Consider the following 17,641-nt stretch of genomic DNA (forward strand, 5'->3'; position numbering starts at 1 on the left):
GAAATAATGACAGGGAGTGTAGACTGTTGAGGGGGCTTCACTGAGGAAGAGACAGAAATAGAGGGAGAGGCAAGATAAAATAAGATTTGTTAGGTATGTGGAAAGATTATAAATAGCATGTTGGTAGAATTTGAAGGTATAGGTTCATGAGTAGGTAGAAAGGATGAGATTCAGAAGGTAGCAGAGAGGACACTTCCTCCCCCCTCCTTCAAACTGCAGAAAGGAACACAAGATTGTCAGGGATTTGATACATGAGCATGTGGAGTTTGGTCATTATTTGTAGGGTTTCATTTGTTGTAACTGATCGCTTTGCCTCAGTTCATTGAGGAAGAATGTAGTTGCTGAGTGTTGGCAATAGAGGTCCAGAGATTGAGAGGAAGGATTGCGGACTGGTACAAATTTTGAAATAGTTATGGGCTGTGGCAGGGCAGATAGTGATGGCTGTGAGTTAAATGAAAAGAGGAGTTTTGTGTTGCCACATGAGGTTGGAAATGGTGAATTTTTTGGTACTAACAGTCTCATGCTAGGAGAAGAAATTCTTGTGGCATTATTTTTACTGTAATGTAGGCATAGCGACTGCACGTTTTAGCATTCACTTCTGTATAGGAGTTCACGGTGGGAAGGCTAAGGGGCAGGGCTTGGAATCCAGGGTAGGTGTGGAAGGGTCTAATTTTATGGGCAGACAACACTACCGGTGACACATTAGAAGTTTCAGTGAAAATGCCAGTGAGGTTTACATAATCTTTAGGAAGGAGAGAACAGGAGTGTCAGGAGGCTGTGGTCTGAAAGAGAGAGATTGGGGGTTAGGTGGAAGAGGTAGAGCAGTTTGAGATCTGAGGACTGAGCGGGTTGATAAACTGGGGCACAGAGGGAAGGATCTTGTTACAGGGTCAGGAAACTGTGAAGCTGGGTATTTGAATGAGTCATCCGCATTGACACTGAAGTCTCCCAAGGTCACGGCAGAACCTGGAGTAGAGGAGAAAAACGTGTAGCACCTAGTTTTCGTTGAGTGTGAGGAGTAAACTAGATGATGGTGGATGTTACGACAAGGGGAGTTAGATGCTGCGTTGTACTATCTTCAAAGGAGTGGAGGTTTTTTTCACCTGTGAAGGTGAAAATGTAATGGTTTGTTAATAGTGGGGATTTCTGAATATTCTAAGTGATGTTAATGTTGAAAAATGATTTAACTTTAATATTAAATCAATAGTGTTATTTAAAATATTAAATCAAGGATGCGTCGTGGATTCTTAAGCAATATTTCATTTATTTTACAACTTAATGCTTTTTGGTGGAGGCAGCTGGGCCGGGGAAGCAGTGAAGGATAAGTTGGGGTGGCGTGGTGGCAGAGGAATCATCTGCTTTTTAAAAAGGAGAAATTTGGTTTTACAAACATTAGTGAGTTTTTCCTTTTTTATGTAGGTAAAGAAACTTGTCATTCTTTAAGCATTGGTAATCTGGCAACAGGGAGCAGACATGAACAGTGTTTTAGATCTTTGTATCACTTGTGCGAGTTTCTATTTTGAAGGATTACAAGGCGTTTGTAAGTTTTACAGAGTTCATTATCTGGACCTGAGATGATGTACGATGGCATGAGATTGTTGTTTTAAAGGAAAATATGAGTATCTAATCTCCAGCATATTTATTTTGTAGGTAGTTATTGATAGTTGTTGTAAATAATATTATACTATAACTTCTCTGTAGGACACTTGTCCTTCTCTTTAATAACTCCTAATTTAGAATAACTTAATTGTAGACGGATATCAGACTAATGACTTCTTAAAGTTTCAGGCAACTCTGAGATTTTGTGACTTGTACATCGCATACTTCATATTCTTGTGAAATTGTACATGTGTGATTTTTATGTGTCAGAACTATACCACATGTAACTTCTTGTTCATTCACAGTGGAGGCTGCATAAGATTTGCTCTGGGCAGAATGTTCTAAAGGCTTAGCCTGACTTCGCCTTCCTCGTTTCAGGGCCTCAGTGCTCATTGTTCTGCTCTTAAACTCCCCTGACTATCCCCATATGGAGCAAATTTGTACTCCCAGTCTCTTGAATTTTATTGTGTAATATGTGCTGTATGGAGAATGGATTGTTTGCATTCTGTTTTAAACTCTCCAAGTGTGGAATGGGTACCGTTGTCGTCTTGTATGAGAAGAATTTCTGGCGCTAATGTCCACGTGTGAGACGTTGGAGACTCTTGTGCACAGTCCTGCTGCAATGGTGACTCCTGTCCTCCTCCTGGAAGGGCATGGAGCCAGTGGAGACAGTAAGCTTGGGGCTCAGGAACACCTGGCTCACCTGGTCTCTTTCACTTACTTGCTTGATGACTTTGTGTAGGTTTCTTCTCCTTTCTGAACTTAAATTTTTGGTCTGTGCAAAGAGTAATTTTTTCCCCAGAGGATTAGAGTGAGTCATAAATGAGGTAATGTAGGAGGAGTACATGGAACAGTAAATATTAGTTCCTTTTGTAAGTGTTGGCCTGCGATCTGCCTTTCTTCTCTTGTTAATCAAAGGAGAATAATTGTGGAGAAGCTCTAGAAACCTTTAAATAGTAGAAATGATTTATGTTGCTGCTTTTCCATTTCAGTGACATGAAAAGGATCATTTGGGTGAGCTGGCCTCCAGACTCTTGCAGAAGTAGCTCTTCCTTAGTTTTGTTTATTTTTGTGTAATTCAGAATTTTAAAATGGCATTAATTCAATCAGAACATTGGAAGATGGCACTAGGTTTCTGTTTTCACCAATTTTGATTAAATATTTTCTAGTTCTAGTCATAAAGGTAGTAAAGAGTTCTGCCATCGCCACCCCTGCCTGGCCTCCACTTGTGGCACCTGTACTATGTGATTGGCTCTTAAGATTTCAGATGGACTGACAGAGCTTCACCTAATCCATGATAAGAGCTGTGCTGAAATGCAGGGAAAGTCTTGTTAACTGAAATCAGGAAGTCCTCACAGAGTAGAACTAGTGACATCAGAGAGAGGAACATCTAAAAACCAATTTAGAATGTTTACTGGACCAATGGAGACTTGTTGATTCTACGTTAGCTATATAATGAAACTGTATGTAATTTTTTTCTTTCATCTTTGAGAAGAAAATTTTTTCTACTTTTCAGAAAAAACCAGGAGAGAAATGACAGCCAAAGGTTCCACAGGAATGGAAGTTCTCCTGTCAACATTAGAGGTAAATCACTGACAGGCTTTGGTTATGTAACTGTTAATACCAGCCAGAACTCAAGAAAAAAAAATTTGAAGTATCAAGTTTTTATCCTGGAGGTAAAACCAATGAATGGAAGTTTGTTTTATGTTTTAAATTATCATTTGGAACAGTAGTATAAATATGGATAAACCCTCTCTTTCCTTATGATTATAATGATAGCCATATTTTAAATCTTAACATGCCATCCTACTTGGTTATAGAAAATAAAGCATTAGCTGAAAATTTTTAGCTTAATTTAAATTATCGATATTGGAAATTCTCATTGTATTGTTAGCTGATATATATTCGTGGTTTAGTTTACTACGTATATTGGTTGGATAACTATATTATGTTGATGATAATTAAGTCTCTTTGCCAGTGTGAAAGTTTTTTGGTGGATCAGCAGAACACGTTCAGAATCAGGATTATGTGTTTTATTCAATGCAATGTTAAGAACAGGGAGTGAGTGCAGTACGTTGTACATCTTGAACTTTTGTTTCGTGTCAAACTACATCTCAGTAGAGTTGGAAAAAAATAAAAGAACAGGGAGTGAGTTCATGTTTTTTGATAGGAATTACTTTTTATTAAAATGACATAAAACTGTCATTTTTCCCTGAATTGATCTGTCAATTTAATGCAATCTCAATAAAAATACCATCAGTTTTGTTTCTAAAGTCTACTGGGAAAATAATAAGTGGGAATAGAAAGGACATTTCTGAAAAAGAAGAGAAATAATAAAGGACTAGCCACGCCAAATAGCAAAGAACATTATAAAACTTCAGGAATTCAGATAGCTTAGAAATTGTGCATGAGTAGTAGATAGACATCAGTGTGATAGAATAGAAAGTCCAAAAATAAATTAAAATAAGTGGAGCTGGGACAAATTGGTAGCCATCCAGAAAAGTGTAATGTTGGATCCTTTCTACACCAAAATAAATGCCATATCAAGCAAAGATTTAAGCATGGAAAATAAAATTAAAATAGTAGAGAAAGTAATGGGAAAATTTTTTAAATAATCTTACAACAGAGAACGCTTTTCTAAGTATGGAAAAAAAACAGGAGCTATAAAAGAAAAGATTGATAAATTCAGCTATATTAACAAAAGTACGTTGGAGACAACACCATAGACACTTGGCAAACTGAGGAAAAAGTATTTTCGCTTGTATAATTTCCTTAACATATAAAGAACTTCTATAAATTAGTAAGGAAAAAAAATCAACAGTCCAGTGGAAAAATGTGTAAAAGTTATGAACAGACAGTTCCCAGGAGAAGAAACACAAATGGCACTTGAGATTGAGCATCGTTTTTTTTCTGTTTGTTGATGTCACAATTTATTGAGGTCAACAGAAGTGGGAGGTGGTGAAATACACGAGGGAGACTTGTCTGGGTAAGGCCAAGAAATAACAGTGCGACTGCCATTCAGGTTCCAGTGGCCTGAGCTCAGTCATGGCCTAAACCTAACTGCAGAAGAGCTGGAAATGTGGTCTGGCTGTGTACCGAGGAAGAAAGTGAAATCAGTTTGCTGAACACATAGCAGTCTTGCTGCCACAATCCGTTCTTCTCTTTAACAAATGTCTGTCCCTCTCTTTCTTCCGAATCCCTCCCCAGTGATCAGTGGTCCAGTTAATACCTCCAACACTAAGACGCGGGTCTCTGTTTAATGCATAGTCCTCTATCTGGTCTGGATGTGGCTTTTTGGTTCCATTAGTCTGTGAGCAAAAATGGTGAAGCAGAGCAACAATCATTCCCTTTCGGAAAGGAAGAGAAGAGTGCCATGCCAGTCACTGATACACAGCAGTTCTGGAATTCCTCTGGATAAACATTATAAGAATCCTTCTACTCTGAGTGAGGGTGAGGCAGTTCCTTGAAGAGGCCATGATTCTGCTCTTTGTGTGGTTTTCTTCATCCAAGCAGTGCTTTTAATAAGAGAAGTGTAAGCACAGTACAGTGTTTAAACATTTTCTCTTATTAGATTGGTCATCCAGACTTTGGAAAATAGTTACTCTTCCACATTGCTGATGAGAGTTTAAATTGCTCCATGAAGAGCAATCAAAATAAATGCCCATATTCTTTGATTCAGAAATTCCAGGAATTTATCTCACATACAGATGTATTTGATCCCGTGTAAATATATGTACTTGGTTTTTTGTCCCAATTTTTTTTTTTTTTTTGTGAGGAGGATTGGCCCTAAGCTAACATCTGTTGCCATTGTTCATCTTTTTGCTTAAGGAAGATTGTCGCTGAGCTAACATCTGTGCCAGTCTTCCTCTATTTCATATGTGGGACACTACCACAGCATGGCTCAGTGAGCAGTGTGTAAGTCCATGCCTGGGATCTGAACCTGTGAACCCTGGGCCACTGAGGCAGAGCGTGTGAACTTAACCACTACACCACCGGACTAGCCCCATGTTGCAATTTTTTAATAGCAAAAGATTTAAAAAACAATTATCTCATTGGTAGTTGACTGGTTACGTAAACAATGGCGTAACCATGTAATGAAATATGACCTGTAGCCCTTAAAAAGAATGAAGAAACTATTTATGGATATGTAAAAATAGTGTACAAAGTAGTATTTATAGGGCAATACATTTAGAGAAATAAATCTGTATATGCACGTTTATTTACATGGATTTCTTTATGTGTGTGCATTATATTTGGCTGGTTACATAAGAAATTGGTAATGCAGTTGTCTTCTGAGGGGAGCTAAGTGGTTGGGCAGTCACTAGTAGTCATATGTTGTAGTGCCTTTTACATTTTGATTCATTTATTTGTATTATCTATTTGTTAGAAAATGAATTCAAATGACAAATTAATTCCTCTTGTAATATTGTTGATACTAAGAAAATAATAGCTCAGATGATTTGCAAAAGTTCTTAAGGGCAAGAAGAAGAGACTGAAGGGATAAGTGAGAATAGTGGAAACCTGCATACATTTGTTCTTAGAGAAACTGGAAAGGTCATCTGTAAAATGTAGGTAGTTCCCAACAGGTAGAAAAGGTTTGGGAATCACAGATTTACAGTGGTTTAATACAGCAAATAAACTATTTATTTCAGAACACGAAAGATCTTCAAACTACACTTAATATCTTAAGCATTCTTGTTGAGCTGGTGTCAGCTGGTAAGTTTTTGTTTCTTTTGGTCTCATTTCTGTTTGTAAACAGTGGTCAACAATGTATCATGTGTACTTTATTTGGAATTTTTTGATACTCATATAAAGGCTATTCTGAGTATTGGAATTTGGAAACTGAAATGTCATACTCTTTAGTTGTTGCTTTCTTTTTGGTATCTTTCAGTCTCTCTCAAACTACCTCTGAAGCCCATGTGTTTCAGAGCCTTGAACATAGAGTTTTAGCATCAATTGTATTTACTCTCTGTGCTATTTTCTAACTAAAATAAATGAAATAAAATTTGATTTTGATGGTGTTTGATTTCAGAAGTCATACTTTAAATATTTCTTGAACGCTAACAAGTTGTGATATCTAATATGTTATGGGAGGATTTGCTGTTTAAACATACTTTTAAAAAAAATTTTTAGGTGGAGGTCGAAGAGCAAGTTTCTTAGTCACCAAAGGTGGTTCACAAATATTATTGCAGTTACTCATGAATGCCAGCAAGGAGTCTCCCCTGAATGAGGAGTTAATGGTGCAGATTCATTCCATTCTCGCAAAGATTGGACCAAAAGGTGAGGGTTTCACTTGTATGATTATCGGTTCTGGAACAGTCTTTGTGACATTGATTCTCTGTGCCTTGAAGCTGGTAAATTTTTAAAGTCAAAAAATGCTGCTGCTTTTTCTTGCTCTTAGTCGTGGAATGCTTTTTACAGTCAACTGCAAGAATTGAGGATCTTGGATTCGTGAGGAATTCCATTGCATATGGTGGAAAAAGGAACAAAAATGTGTCAAAATCACAAGTGTGTCTTGGTGTGTGTGTTCCTGTATGTATCGGATACACGTAACATGGATGTTGTTGAGGCTAGAAGGAGGGAGTATGGATGAGAATGCTTTGAGGGGCATGGAGGTACTGCCCCTCATATTTGTCATATTTGTACTGCACAGTCTCAGTGCCCAAAAATCTTACAATCCAGTTAAAAAGAGCAGAAGAGATATAAAAAGTTGTAAGACCGATTATTACAACAGTAAGACATGCAAAATATTGAAAAATACTAATTGACAAAGCACGGGATATAAAACAAAGGAGGAAGCTGATTTAGGTTAAGAGAGAAAGGCATCCTTTGACTAGAACCTGAATTCAGTTTATAGTTGTCTGTCTGCATGCAGATTAAAATGATTCCCTGAACTCTTAGGATAGTGATTTTTCTTTTTCTTTTCTTTTTTATTTTGAGGAAGATTAGCCCTGAGCTAACATCTGCTGCCAATCCTCCTCTTTTTGCTGAGGAACATTGGCCCTGAGCTAACATCCGTGCCCATCTTCCTCTCTTTTATGTGGGATGCCTGCCACAGCATGGCTTGATAAGAGGTGCATAGGTCCACACCTGAGATCTGAACTGGTGAACCCTGGGCCGCTGAAGCAGAACGTGCAAACTTAACCGCTGTGCCACTGGGCCAGCCCCTAGGATAGTGCTTTTTAAGAGTTCTGCCATAGCCTTGTGACGTGCATGTGGTTTTAAACTTTGAAGTATGTGGTTAAAATCCTTATTCTAAAAACTGTGTGTGTGTGTGTATACGTTTATGTATTTTTGTGTATTTCCTGCGTATCTTTATGTATTGTATAAATATTTAAAGAATACTTTAACGAGTTTTGTCTTAAAGAAAGCATCCCTGAGATGACTTTAATTTTACAGGTATTTTAGGGGCCTTGAGACTTTAAACATATGTTCAGTTAATTTAAGAAATATGTTAGCTGTCTCTTATTTTTCTTTAATTCTTGTACTTGAGATTTAAGGGCTCCCTTCTGAGCTGTTTGCTGAGAATGGAAAATAAAGTGAGAAAACCTTATTTATTGATGAATATTATCTCCTGCTTCCTCCTCTCTTTAGAACCAGATTATCTTCTGCTTTTTGTTGCATAGAATTAAGACATTGATGTATTTCTTATTTGTATTTCTTTAATGTCCCTTTTAAGTTGTAGCTCATTTATTTTATTTTCTCCTGTACTTTTAAGTTTGTGCTATTTCATTATTTGTCCTGGTTTTCCATTTTTATGTCATTCAAGGACATTATGCAGTAATTTTTTGATTGATTTTCTATCTTTTTTTTCTCTTGTGAGATGAGAGTAATTTTCCCTCAGGAATCTTTAGTTCTTTTTGACTTAAAATTCCTGTTATTGATAAAATAACTGTTTACTGGTGCCGCTTGTTTTCTCTGTTTAAAATCTTAATATTCTTAAGTTCTTGTTGTCCAGATTGTTTTTTACTGTTTTAATCTCTTTGTGAGAATAAAAATCAAGAACTTCTTTTATTCTCTTTCTCTGTTAAGAATTAGATCCTTTTAGAAATTTATTTAATAATATTTGCTAGATTACTTTCTATATAAGCTGTTAATTTTTTCATCAATTTATATTCTTTTATGTGTCTGAAAAGAACACATTAATATTAAGTAAATAATTTTGGTAATGGACGTTTGGATTCTTTTCCTTTCTCCTGAGCCGTGTGATGATAATCCTTGGAAGTGTTGAACCGAGCAGACTTAGACGTGCAGTGGATCAGTTAAGTTACTCCTTTGATGACGGCCTAGGCGTCGGGCCACTCCCCCCTGTAGCCCCGTGCCGTCCCCCTCCTGTCCCTCAGTACTTTCTTTCAAGCCATGTTGCAAACATATAAGGAGTATTTTTAAAATCATACAAGAAAATGACTACAATTTAAATTATTTCAGGTCAATTTTATATTTGATAATATGAATTCATAATGTTTTAAAAATTTCATTACTTTATCATGTCTTCATTTTATTCAGAAGTTACATATGAATAATTTGTGTTTATTTTTTTTTTACACAGACAAAAAATTTGGAGTGAAAGCTAGAATTAATGGAGCTCTGAATATAACCCTAAATTTGGTCAAACAGAATTTGCAGAATCATCGCTTGGTTTTGCCTTGTCTTCAGCTTTTACGAGTATATTCTGCTAACTGTAAGTGTTTCAGAACAGGTTTCAGTTAACTCAGCGTTGACAAGTTATACAAAATGAAAATTTAAAAGTACCTTAACTCCATGAGTCTCTAAAATTTGTGGATCAGAAAAGAGAATATTTAATATGACTCTTTGTAGCGTCTAACCCCACCACCACAGAAGTGCTGTGGGGTAAGCAGGTCAGCTGACAGAATCGTGAGAATTCTCAATTGCCTCAGTGTGTAGAGGCCTGTGGTGAGGGGAGGAGCAGGCCTGTGGAGAAGCTGTGGAAGAATATGAGGGTATTGGCAGCTGGAGAACTGCTGTGCCTGCTTGCATTTTCACAGCTGAGGGGAAAGCTGAGGCGGGGCCTGTGGTGGCACAGTCACCTGGAGCTCCTTATCTTCAGCCGTCAACAGGGAGGTGGCAGAACAGAAAATGAATACTGCTGGAGCCTCTGAGGAAGCTGGAGAGAAGGAGGTTGCAGAGAGAGCCTCAGATGAAGTGTCTCCCAACACACACGCTCGCTCTCTCTCACTGATAGTAGGTCCCAGACCCACAGGGAATGGATTTTCTTCCTATTCTCTGACTGAATTGGAGTGGTTAACAAAACACCCGAAATTGAATTGTAGAGTACGTGGTATTGTGGAATATCATTGCAAAATAATGGTAATCAAAGTGGTAGATATGTGCGTGTGTATATATGTGTGTATACATATAAATTAGTATGTGTGCATGCACTTATCTGTTTATCTATATCTGTACTTTGACGATACGGATAAAGATGTGCTCAGAGCAAAATAGCTTTGAACACTTAAATAATTAACACATATAATTGAAAAGAACATAAGGAAATGAATGAATTGGATATCTAGCCAAAGAAGTTAGGAACCAAGCGATGAACACAAGGAAAGCAGAGGAATGAGATAGTAAAGAAAAAAAATACATTAGAAAACAAAAAAATAGTTGATTTAAAAAATAGAACAGTTGGATTAACAACAAAACAAATAAACCACTGAATAGCTCAATTAAGGAAAAAGGAAGACAGCACAGATGTAAAATTAGAGAGGATAGTGGAGTGATAAACAGATACAGAGGGAATTAAAATCATCATACAAAATTTTAGGAGCTACATTTTGGTGACATTTTATTGAATTAACCACTAGAAGGCTAGTAAATGGTTTATCTATAATTTTGTAATAATATTTGTTTAGAGTTGAAAATGTTAGGTATAGTTTTCTGGTTTGGTGCTTTGCATATTTTATGTGAAACTCTGTTACCTCTTCTTCCTACTACAGTTGCTTTAATTAAAGTCCTCATTACCTCTCACCTCGACCACAGCCTCCTAATGTGTCTCTCAAATCCATTTTCCCCCGAGTGCTGTGAGATCTGACCTGTACTTAAAATGCAGATCTGCATTTTGTTCCTTTTGGACCGTTCCTTGTTAAGGAAGGAATTAACCACTTCTAGGGCCCTTCATAATCTGTTTACCTTCTTTCCCACCTCATCTTCCCATTGGTAGGCGTTTGATGCTATATGTTGTAACACCATGCAACTGCTCATAGTCGTGGTGTTTACTGACTCTGTTGTATTATCTCTGTTGCTCCTGTCTACACAGATAGTCCAGAGCCACATCCAGCTCTCCTGTCCTAGGGAGCGCCTCATTTGTAAAGACTGAACCCGGGCACCAGTTCTCCAGAAATGCCTTTCACCATGCTTAGGACCTCCTCACTGGTGGGACCTGAACAGCCTCCCACTCTTAATCTATTTAGAAAGTAATTTAGTAGTTATTTGTTTATTGTTTCATTCTGAATGACTGAAACAGTAAATAGCAGTGGCTGTTTTTATTTCTGATTCCCCATGACCTGGTATTCAGTAAAGTTCACTAAATTTGTTGAAGAAACAAATGTAGCAACTTAAAAGGATTTTTTTTGTAGTAACATTTTGTTGTTTTATGTAACTTCTTTCAGAATTTCCCTTAACTTCCTATAAAAAATTAAAAAAAAAAATCTTCCCTTCAAATGATTGGCTAAGGTGGACTTTATGAGGGACTTGAGTTCACATTTATTAAATAGTTTGTGGATGTTTTTGGCTATGTATCACCAAGTATACACATTTCTACTTATTGCAGTCTTTAAATCATTTTACGTCTCTTTCTCCCCCTCCTAGCTGTGAATTCAGTATCCTTAGGGAAAAATGGAGTTGTGGAACTGATGTTTAAAATCATCGGACCATTTAGTAAGAAGAATTCGGGTCTTATGAAGTGAGTAAATGTTTTGAGTGTAAATAGAGGTATATCCTTTGTTGTTCTGGGCCTCCTCATCTTGATTTGGACAAGGAGCTGGTTGAGTTAAGTTGTATCTAGGATCCTTTCTTAGTTCTTTAATAGTGACTTTGTTGTAATAAAGATTTTCTTTAGTATAAAGTTTAATCTTCAAAAATATATTGAGATTAGAAAACTTTAATTTCATTTAATATAGTGTTAGAGAACTTAGGTATTTTTTTTGAATATTTCTAGATACTATAAGAGGAAAAAAGATCATTTATAAAGTATCATTCATTCAAAAACATTTACTGAGTGCCTACTATATTCCCTACCCAATTTTGCAATCTTTTATTGACTACTTCCTTTGTTCCCACAATTATCTGAACATATTTTAAATTTACACATTTCCTTTTTGTGTCAAAATAATGTCACTTTTTTCTTTTTTCTTATTTTGAGGTGTGTATATCTCAAGATATGTTACGTGTATGTGTTTGTATGTCTGTATATATACACATAAGTATATATAAGTGTGTGTATATATATATATATATATTCATTTGTAGGTTTTTCGTCCTCAACCTCAGAAAATGAAAGCAATTTCCAGTTATTTGGTTATGTTTAGTATTTTCTTAAGCCATATCGGAGGTCATTCTTTAGAAACAATTTTATTATGGAATTTTTCAACATATATAAAAGTAGAGTCTATATTTTATTTAATTAATTATCTTGTATTAGTTAATTACCTATATTCAGCAGTTATCAACATTCTGCCATTTTTATTTCATTTGTACCCCTCCACACTTTATTTATTTATTTTTGGTGAGGAAGATTGGTCCTGAGCCAACATCTGTTGCCAGTCTTCTTCTCTTTGCTTGAGGAAGACTGTCACTGAGCTAACATCTGTACCAGTCTTCTTCCACTTTGTATGTGGGATGCCACCACAGCATGGCTTCATGAGGGTGTGTAGGTCCATGCCCTGAATCTGAACCTGAAAACCCTAGGCCGCTGAAGCAGTGTGTGTGAACTTAACTACTATGCCACTGGGCCAGCTCTCCACACTTTTATTTTTACTGGGCTATTTTTAAGCAAATCCCAGATATTTTCTCATTTTTCTCCTAAATACTTCAGTGTATAACTCTATGAAATAGGAACTTAAAAAAGAACCACAATACTATGATCATACTGAACAAATTATTAATTCCTTAACACGGTCTAAAATCCAGTCTGTGTTCAATTTTCTCCAGTTGTCTCAAAATGCCCTTTTACAACTGGTGTTTTTGAATCAGAATCCAAACAAGGGAAATTTCCAAACCTACGCAAAAATAGAGACTAGAATAAGGAACCCTGATGTATCCATCACTTGATTTCAACAATGATCAATATTTTGCCATTTTTATTTCATCTTTTCTTCCCTTTCCTTTTCTTTTTGTTTCCCTGGAGTATTTATTTATTTATTTATTTTTGGTGAGGGAGATTAGCCCTGAGCTAACATCTGTGCGAGTCTTCCTCTATTTTGTATGTGGGGTGCTGCCACAGCATGGCTTGATGAATGGTGTGTAGGTCTGTGCCTGGGATCCAGACCCATGGACCCTGGTCTGCTGAAGTGGAGTGTGCAAACTTAATCACTATGCCACCGGGCTGGCTCCTCCTGAAGTATTTTAAAGCAAATAGCTATTACATTTGTTTTGTGAATTCTTTAGTATGATCACTATCAGAGACAGAGCTTTTTTCTTTTAGTATTATGACAGTATTATTTCTTTGCCCAACAGTATTAATAATTCCTTAATATCATCTAATATTTTCTGACTGAGAAATGTTGGCTTGTTCAAATTAGGATCCAAATAAGATCTACACATTCTTTTTGATTGATATGTCGTATGATCTTTTAAAATCAATAACAGTCCTTCTGTTTTTTTGGTTTATTTGTTGAAGGACTGGGTGATGTCTTGTAGAATGTCCCAACATTCTGGATTAAGATGACTGTATCCTCGGTCATTTAGCGTGTGGGTATATCCCTCAAATTTTCTGTAGACTCATGGAGCTAGAGGCTTGATTAAATTTAGGTTCTCTCTCTTTTTTTTTTTTTTTCTGGTCAAAAATATTTCCTAGGTGGTGCTGGGTACTCTGTTTTGCACCGCTTGAGATCATTGAGTTGATGTGATCCATCCACTTTTCACCTAATAATTTAGCAATATTTCATGACGTTGCTTAGATCCATTATTTCTTTAGGGATTGCAAAATAGTGACTTTTCTCATTTTCTCATTCTTTCTATTTTTGTTAGCTGTGTGATTCTTTTATAAGGAAGAACTTGTTCACATCAACTATTTGGTTAAATTTTACAAACATGTAAGGTTCAGAACATTTCTAGTGTTTTCACCCTTGCTTCTTTTTTTTGCTGAGGAAGATTTGTCCTGAGCTAGCATCTGTTGCCAATCTTCCTCCTTTTGTATGTGAGCTGCCACCAGAGCATGGCCACTGGCAAGTGGTGTAGGTCTGCTCCTGGGAACTGAATCTGGGTTGCTGAAACGGAGCACACCACACTTACCCACTAGGCCACTGGGGTGGGCCCTTTTTCACCCTTTCTTAATATGGGTCAAATATTTTAGCTTGCCCCTGTCTTGAAAATGGCAGCTTACTTGCACGTGTAATTATTTATTAAATATTATTTGATGGGATGACTTAACTTACTTATGTGGAGATCCTCCACAATCCTAGAGCATCTGATGAAATGTGATAAGATGAAGAAAATGATTGTGTCACAGTTAGTAAAACCAACTTACAGAATTGGTGTAGTCTAGTGAGTGGGCTCTGGTGGCAGGCAGAACTGGGTTGTGTGTCAGCTCTGTCACCCACTGGCTGGCTTCATGATAGGAAGTAAGTTACCTAAGTTATTATGTTCTGCTTTCCTGTCTGTAAAATAGTAATGCTTCTTAAGGTTGTTAGGAGTTAATGAGGTCGTTCCTGTAGTTAGCACAGCGCCTATCTTACTGCAGTGTAATTAGGTCAATAATGTAGTAATGTGGATGTGAATAATCCTGGTTAGTACTAAAAGTATATTCTTTATTTTAAATTTATAACCACTTCTCCCCTTAATTTTAAAGTACTTTATAATTTATCTTTTATTTAATGGTTATGAGCTCCTACTTAAGATCTATATTACTTTATTGTAATCAAGTTACCAAATCTAATGTAAAACGTTCCTAGGAGGAATGGAAATTTCACAAGTATCTTTATAATATACAACATGGAAAACATCGAAATCAATGTAGAAATCAGTGGGTCTAAACTTCTGAGGAAGGAATATAGTTATCTAAAGTATCCTTTTGTTCTTTTCTCAATTTATATTTTAAAAAGAGAAACAAATGTTTTTTACTTTATTTTTACTTTAAAAAGAACAAACCATTCATTAACCAAACATTTATATCTTGATCTCTTTATCATTTTTAATAATCTTAGGGTCTCCCCTTCATTAAAAAATCTCGGCATCTAGAGCATTTGTAGGGCAGTTCTTCCTCCCCTTCAGCAGTGCCCTGTGTTTTGTAGCAGAAGAATGAGGGATATTATTTATGTTTGAAGAGTGATGCTTCCCTTTAGGATTTCCTCTCCTTTCCAATTTTTTTTTTTTTTTTTGAGGAAGATTAGCCCTGAGCTAACATCTGCCAGTCCTCCTCTTTATGCTGAGGAAGACTGGCCCTGAGCTAACATCCATGCCCATCTTCCTCTACTTTCTATGTGGGACGCCTGCCACAGCATGGCGTGCCACGTAGTGCCATGTCCGCACCTGGAATCTGAACTGGTGAACCCCGGGCTGCCAAAGCGGAACGTGCGCACTTAACCGCTGTGCCACTGGGCTGGCCCCTCCTTTCCAATTTTAAGTTTTGGATTTAAATTCTTGTTAATCCAGAAGGAAGCAACTTAGGAAGTTATTGTAACTCTGTCTTCTTGATTTTCCCAACAGGTTTAGAAGTTATTGTGAGGATAGCCCCCCAGTTTAAAGTAACTTCATGAGTACCTAGGGCTTCAGATTTTCCTCCCTAAATCAGTAAGCCACAGGCTTCTTTTTAAGCCAGTGTTGGTTGTAGTATTCTTTGTGGGACGTGTGGAGATTGGAAACATATATGAGGAAGTATAAAATATTGATAGTGAGAGAGTCTAATCAATTAACAGAGTACAAACTATGCATTTCAATAAATATATTATTCTAAAATTTTTTGTAACATATTTTATAAATTCAAACTGGCTTAAGTGTGTCATAGAATTTCAAAAATTTGTTCATACTGTTTTTTTAAAATACCTTTTAAATAACATTTGGTAAAAATATCAGTACAACTTTGTGCCAAACTTCCTAATTTCTTTTAATCTAATGGAGCTCTGGAACAAGCATGATGGGCAGAAAGAGCTAGGTTCATATGCCAGTTTTTCCAGGGTTGAAGAATCAACATCAACAAAAAACCCCGTAGTTTGATGATCAGAAACTGTCAGAAGCACTATTATTGGGTTCAAATGTGTTACAGACATCTACCAGCAGAGAGAAAGACCATTTCTGAAAGTGACTTACGATTTTCATAATTCTGAATAAAGACTTAGCTGTAGATGGGAAAATCCTATGAGTTCTTTGCAACTGATTGCATCTCAGTGCTTGTGTTTGTTTCCTAGGGCTGTTGTGACAAGGTACCTAGTACAAACTGGGTGGCTTAAAATAACAGGAATTTGTTGTCTCACAGTTCTGGAGGCTAGAAGTCCAAAATCAGCTTGTCAGCAGGGCAGCGCTCCCTCTGAACCTGTGTGGGGGACTCCTTCCTTGCCTCTTCCTTGCTTTTGGTGGTTTGCTCTCAATCTTTGGTGTTCCTTGACTTGTGGCTGCTCAGTCATCACGTGGTGCTCTTTCCTGCTGTGTCTTCCAGTAGTCTTCCTCTTCTTATAAGGGCGCCAGTCATGAGGGATTAAGGCATGTTGAATAATTGCATCTGCAATGACCCTCTTTCCAGTGAGGTCACATTCTGAGGTACTGGGGTGTAGGACTTGAATATATCTTTTTGGAGGAGACTGGCATTTCTGATGTTATAATTTCCTTTCTCAACAAGAGGCTTGTATTATTTGTTTCCCTTATCACTTAGTTTTTATGTGACTCAAGGCATGTTATATTCTAAAATCTTTAGTTTCCTTATCTGTAAAATGTTCCAATTCTATGGACCAGGACTGTTTTAGGAATTAAAGTAGAAAACATATACAAGGCACCTATAACAATTTCTGGCATTTATCAAGTCTTGCTGAACATAGTCTTCTTTTCCATTTTATTTTTCATAAATTGCCGTTTCACTTGGAAGTTCTATTTAGTTCTATGTTAATTTTGACCAAGTTAAAAGCCATCCTTATTCTGATAGTTTTATAATTTTATGTACATTTTATTGCATAATTATAAGATTATGGAAAGTTTCTTACTGATGATTCAGTGCTATGAAAATTCAGTATGTAATTTTATAATTTCATTTACTTTTAACTCAACAATACCAAAACTTCGCATTGTTTTGAGAAAGTTAGATAGGAATTTGTAATATTTTTTAAAGCCTACACTTTTGTTTTCATTCTACAAGTGTTATCATAAATAAAGGTTTATATGATTGCTTTATTTGTGTCAACAAACAAGAGTGTAAATGCTAACAACTTGCTCTAAAGGGTAGCAGTAATGAGCATTTATTATAAATGAGCAGTTATTCTCTGCCTTGTCTTGAATTATTGTTTCAGGTTTTACTGTGAACCAATATCCATCTTAAATCTTCTAGTCGTTGACGCTCTTTACCTTTACCCACATATGGTCATGCTATGTCTCCGTTATCACTGATGTATACAGCTTTTACATCATTGCCTTGTTTTTGGTTTTATTTTCTTGAGTGGTTTTTTCATAGATATGTACATTTTTATTACGTTGTCTAGATTCTAGTATAATTATCTGTGGAAGAGAGAAATTTGTTTTCTAATTTTATACCCATGGAAGAACTTTCTACTGTGGGTATCTAGTAGGCATTCAACAAATGCTTAATGATGAGTGAAATGCTTAAATTTGACAGTGTACATATTTTAATGAAAATTAATTATAGTCATTGAAATCTTACTTA

General features: G+C 36.4%; 1 protein-coding gene across 13 annotated transcripts in view; it reads left to right on the top strand.

Moving 5' to 3' along the window:
• AGTPBP1 (ATP/GTP binding carboxypeptidase 1) overlaps positions 1-17,641 on the top strand; it is a 176,548-nt gene that overhangs the window by 44,545 nt on the left and 114,362 nt on the right. For all 13 annotated transcript variants that reach the window (XR_011497240.1, XM_070495448.1, XM_044756663.2 and 10 more), the window contains 5 exons: positions 3,116-3,183; positions 6,252-6,315; positions 6,733-6,879; positions 9,149-9,280; positions 11,428-11,521. Coding sequence is in view for 12 of the 13 variants with exons in the window: in XM_070495448.1 (XP_070351549.1) it covers positions 3,116-3,183; positions 6,252-6,315; positions 6,733-6,879; positions 9,149-9,280; positions 11,428-11,521 (505 nt within the window). In the remaining variant the exon portion in view is untranslated. The remainder of the gene's footprint in view (positions 1-3,115; positions 3,184-6,251; positions 6,316-6,732; positions 6,880-9,148; positions 9,281-11,427; positions 11,522-17,641) is intronic.

The sequence above is a fragment of the Equus asinus genome, chromosome 23 (assembly GCF_041296235.1).
Source record: "Equus asinus isolate D_3611 breed Donkey chromosome 23, EquAss-T2T_v2, whole genome shotgun sequence".
NCBI classification, from domain to species: Eukaryota; Metazoa; Chordata; class Mammalia; order Perissodactyla; family Equidae; genus Equus; species Equus asinus.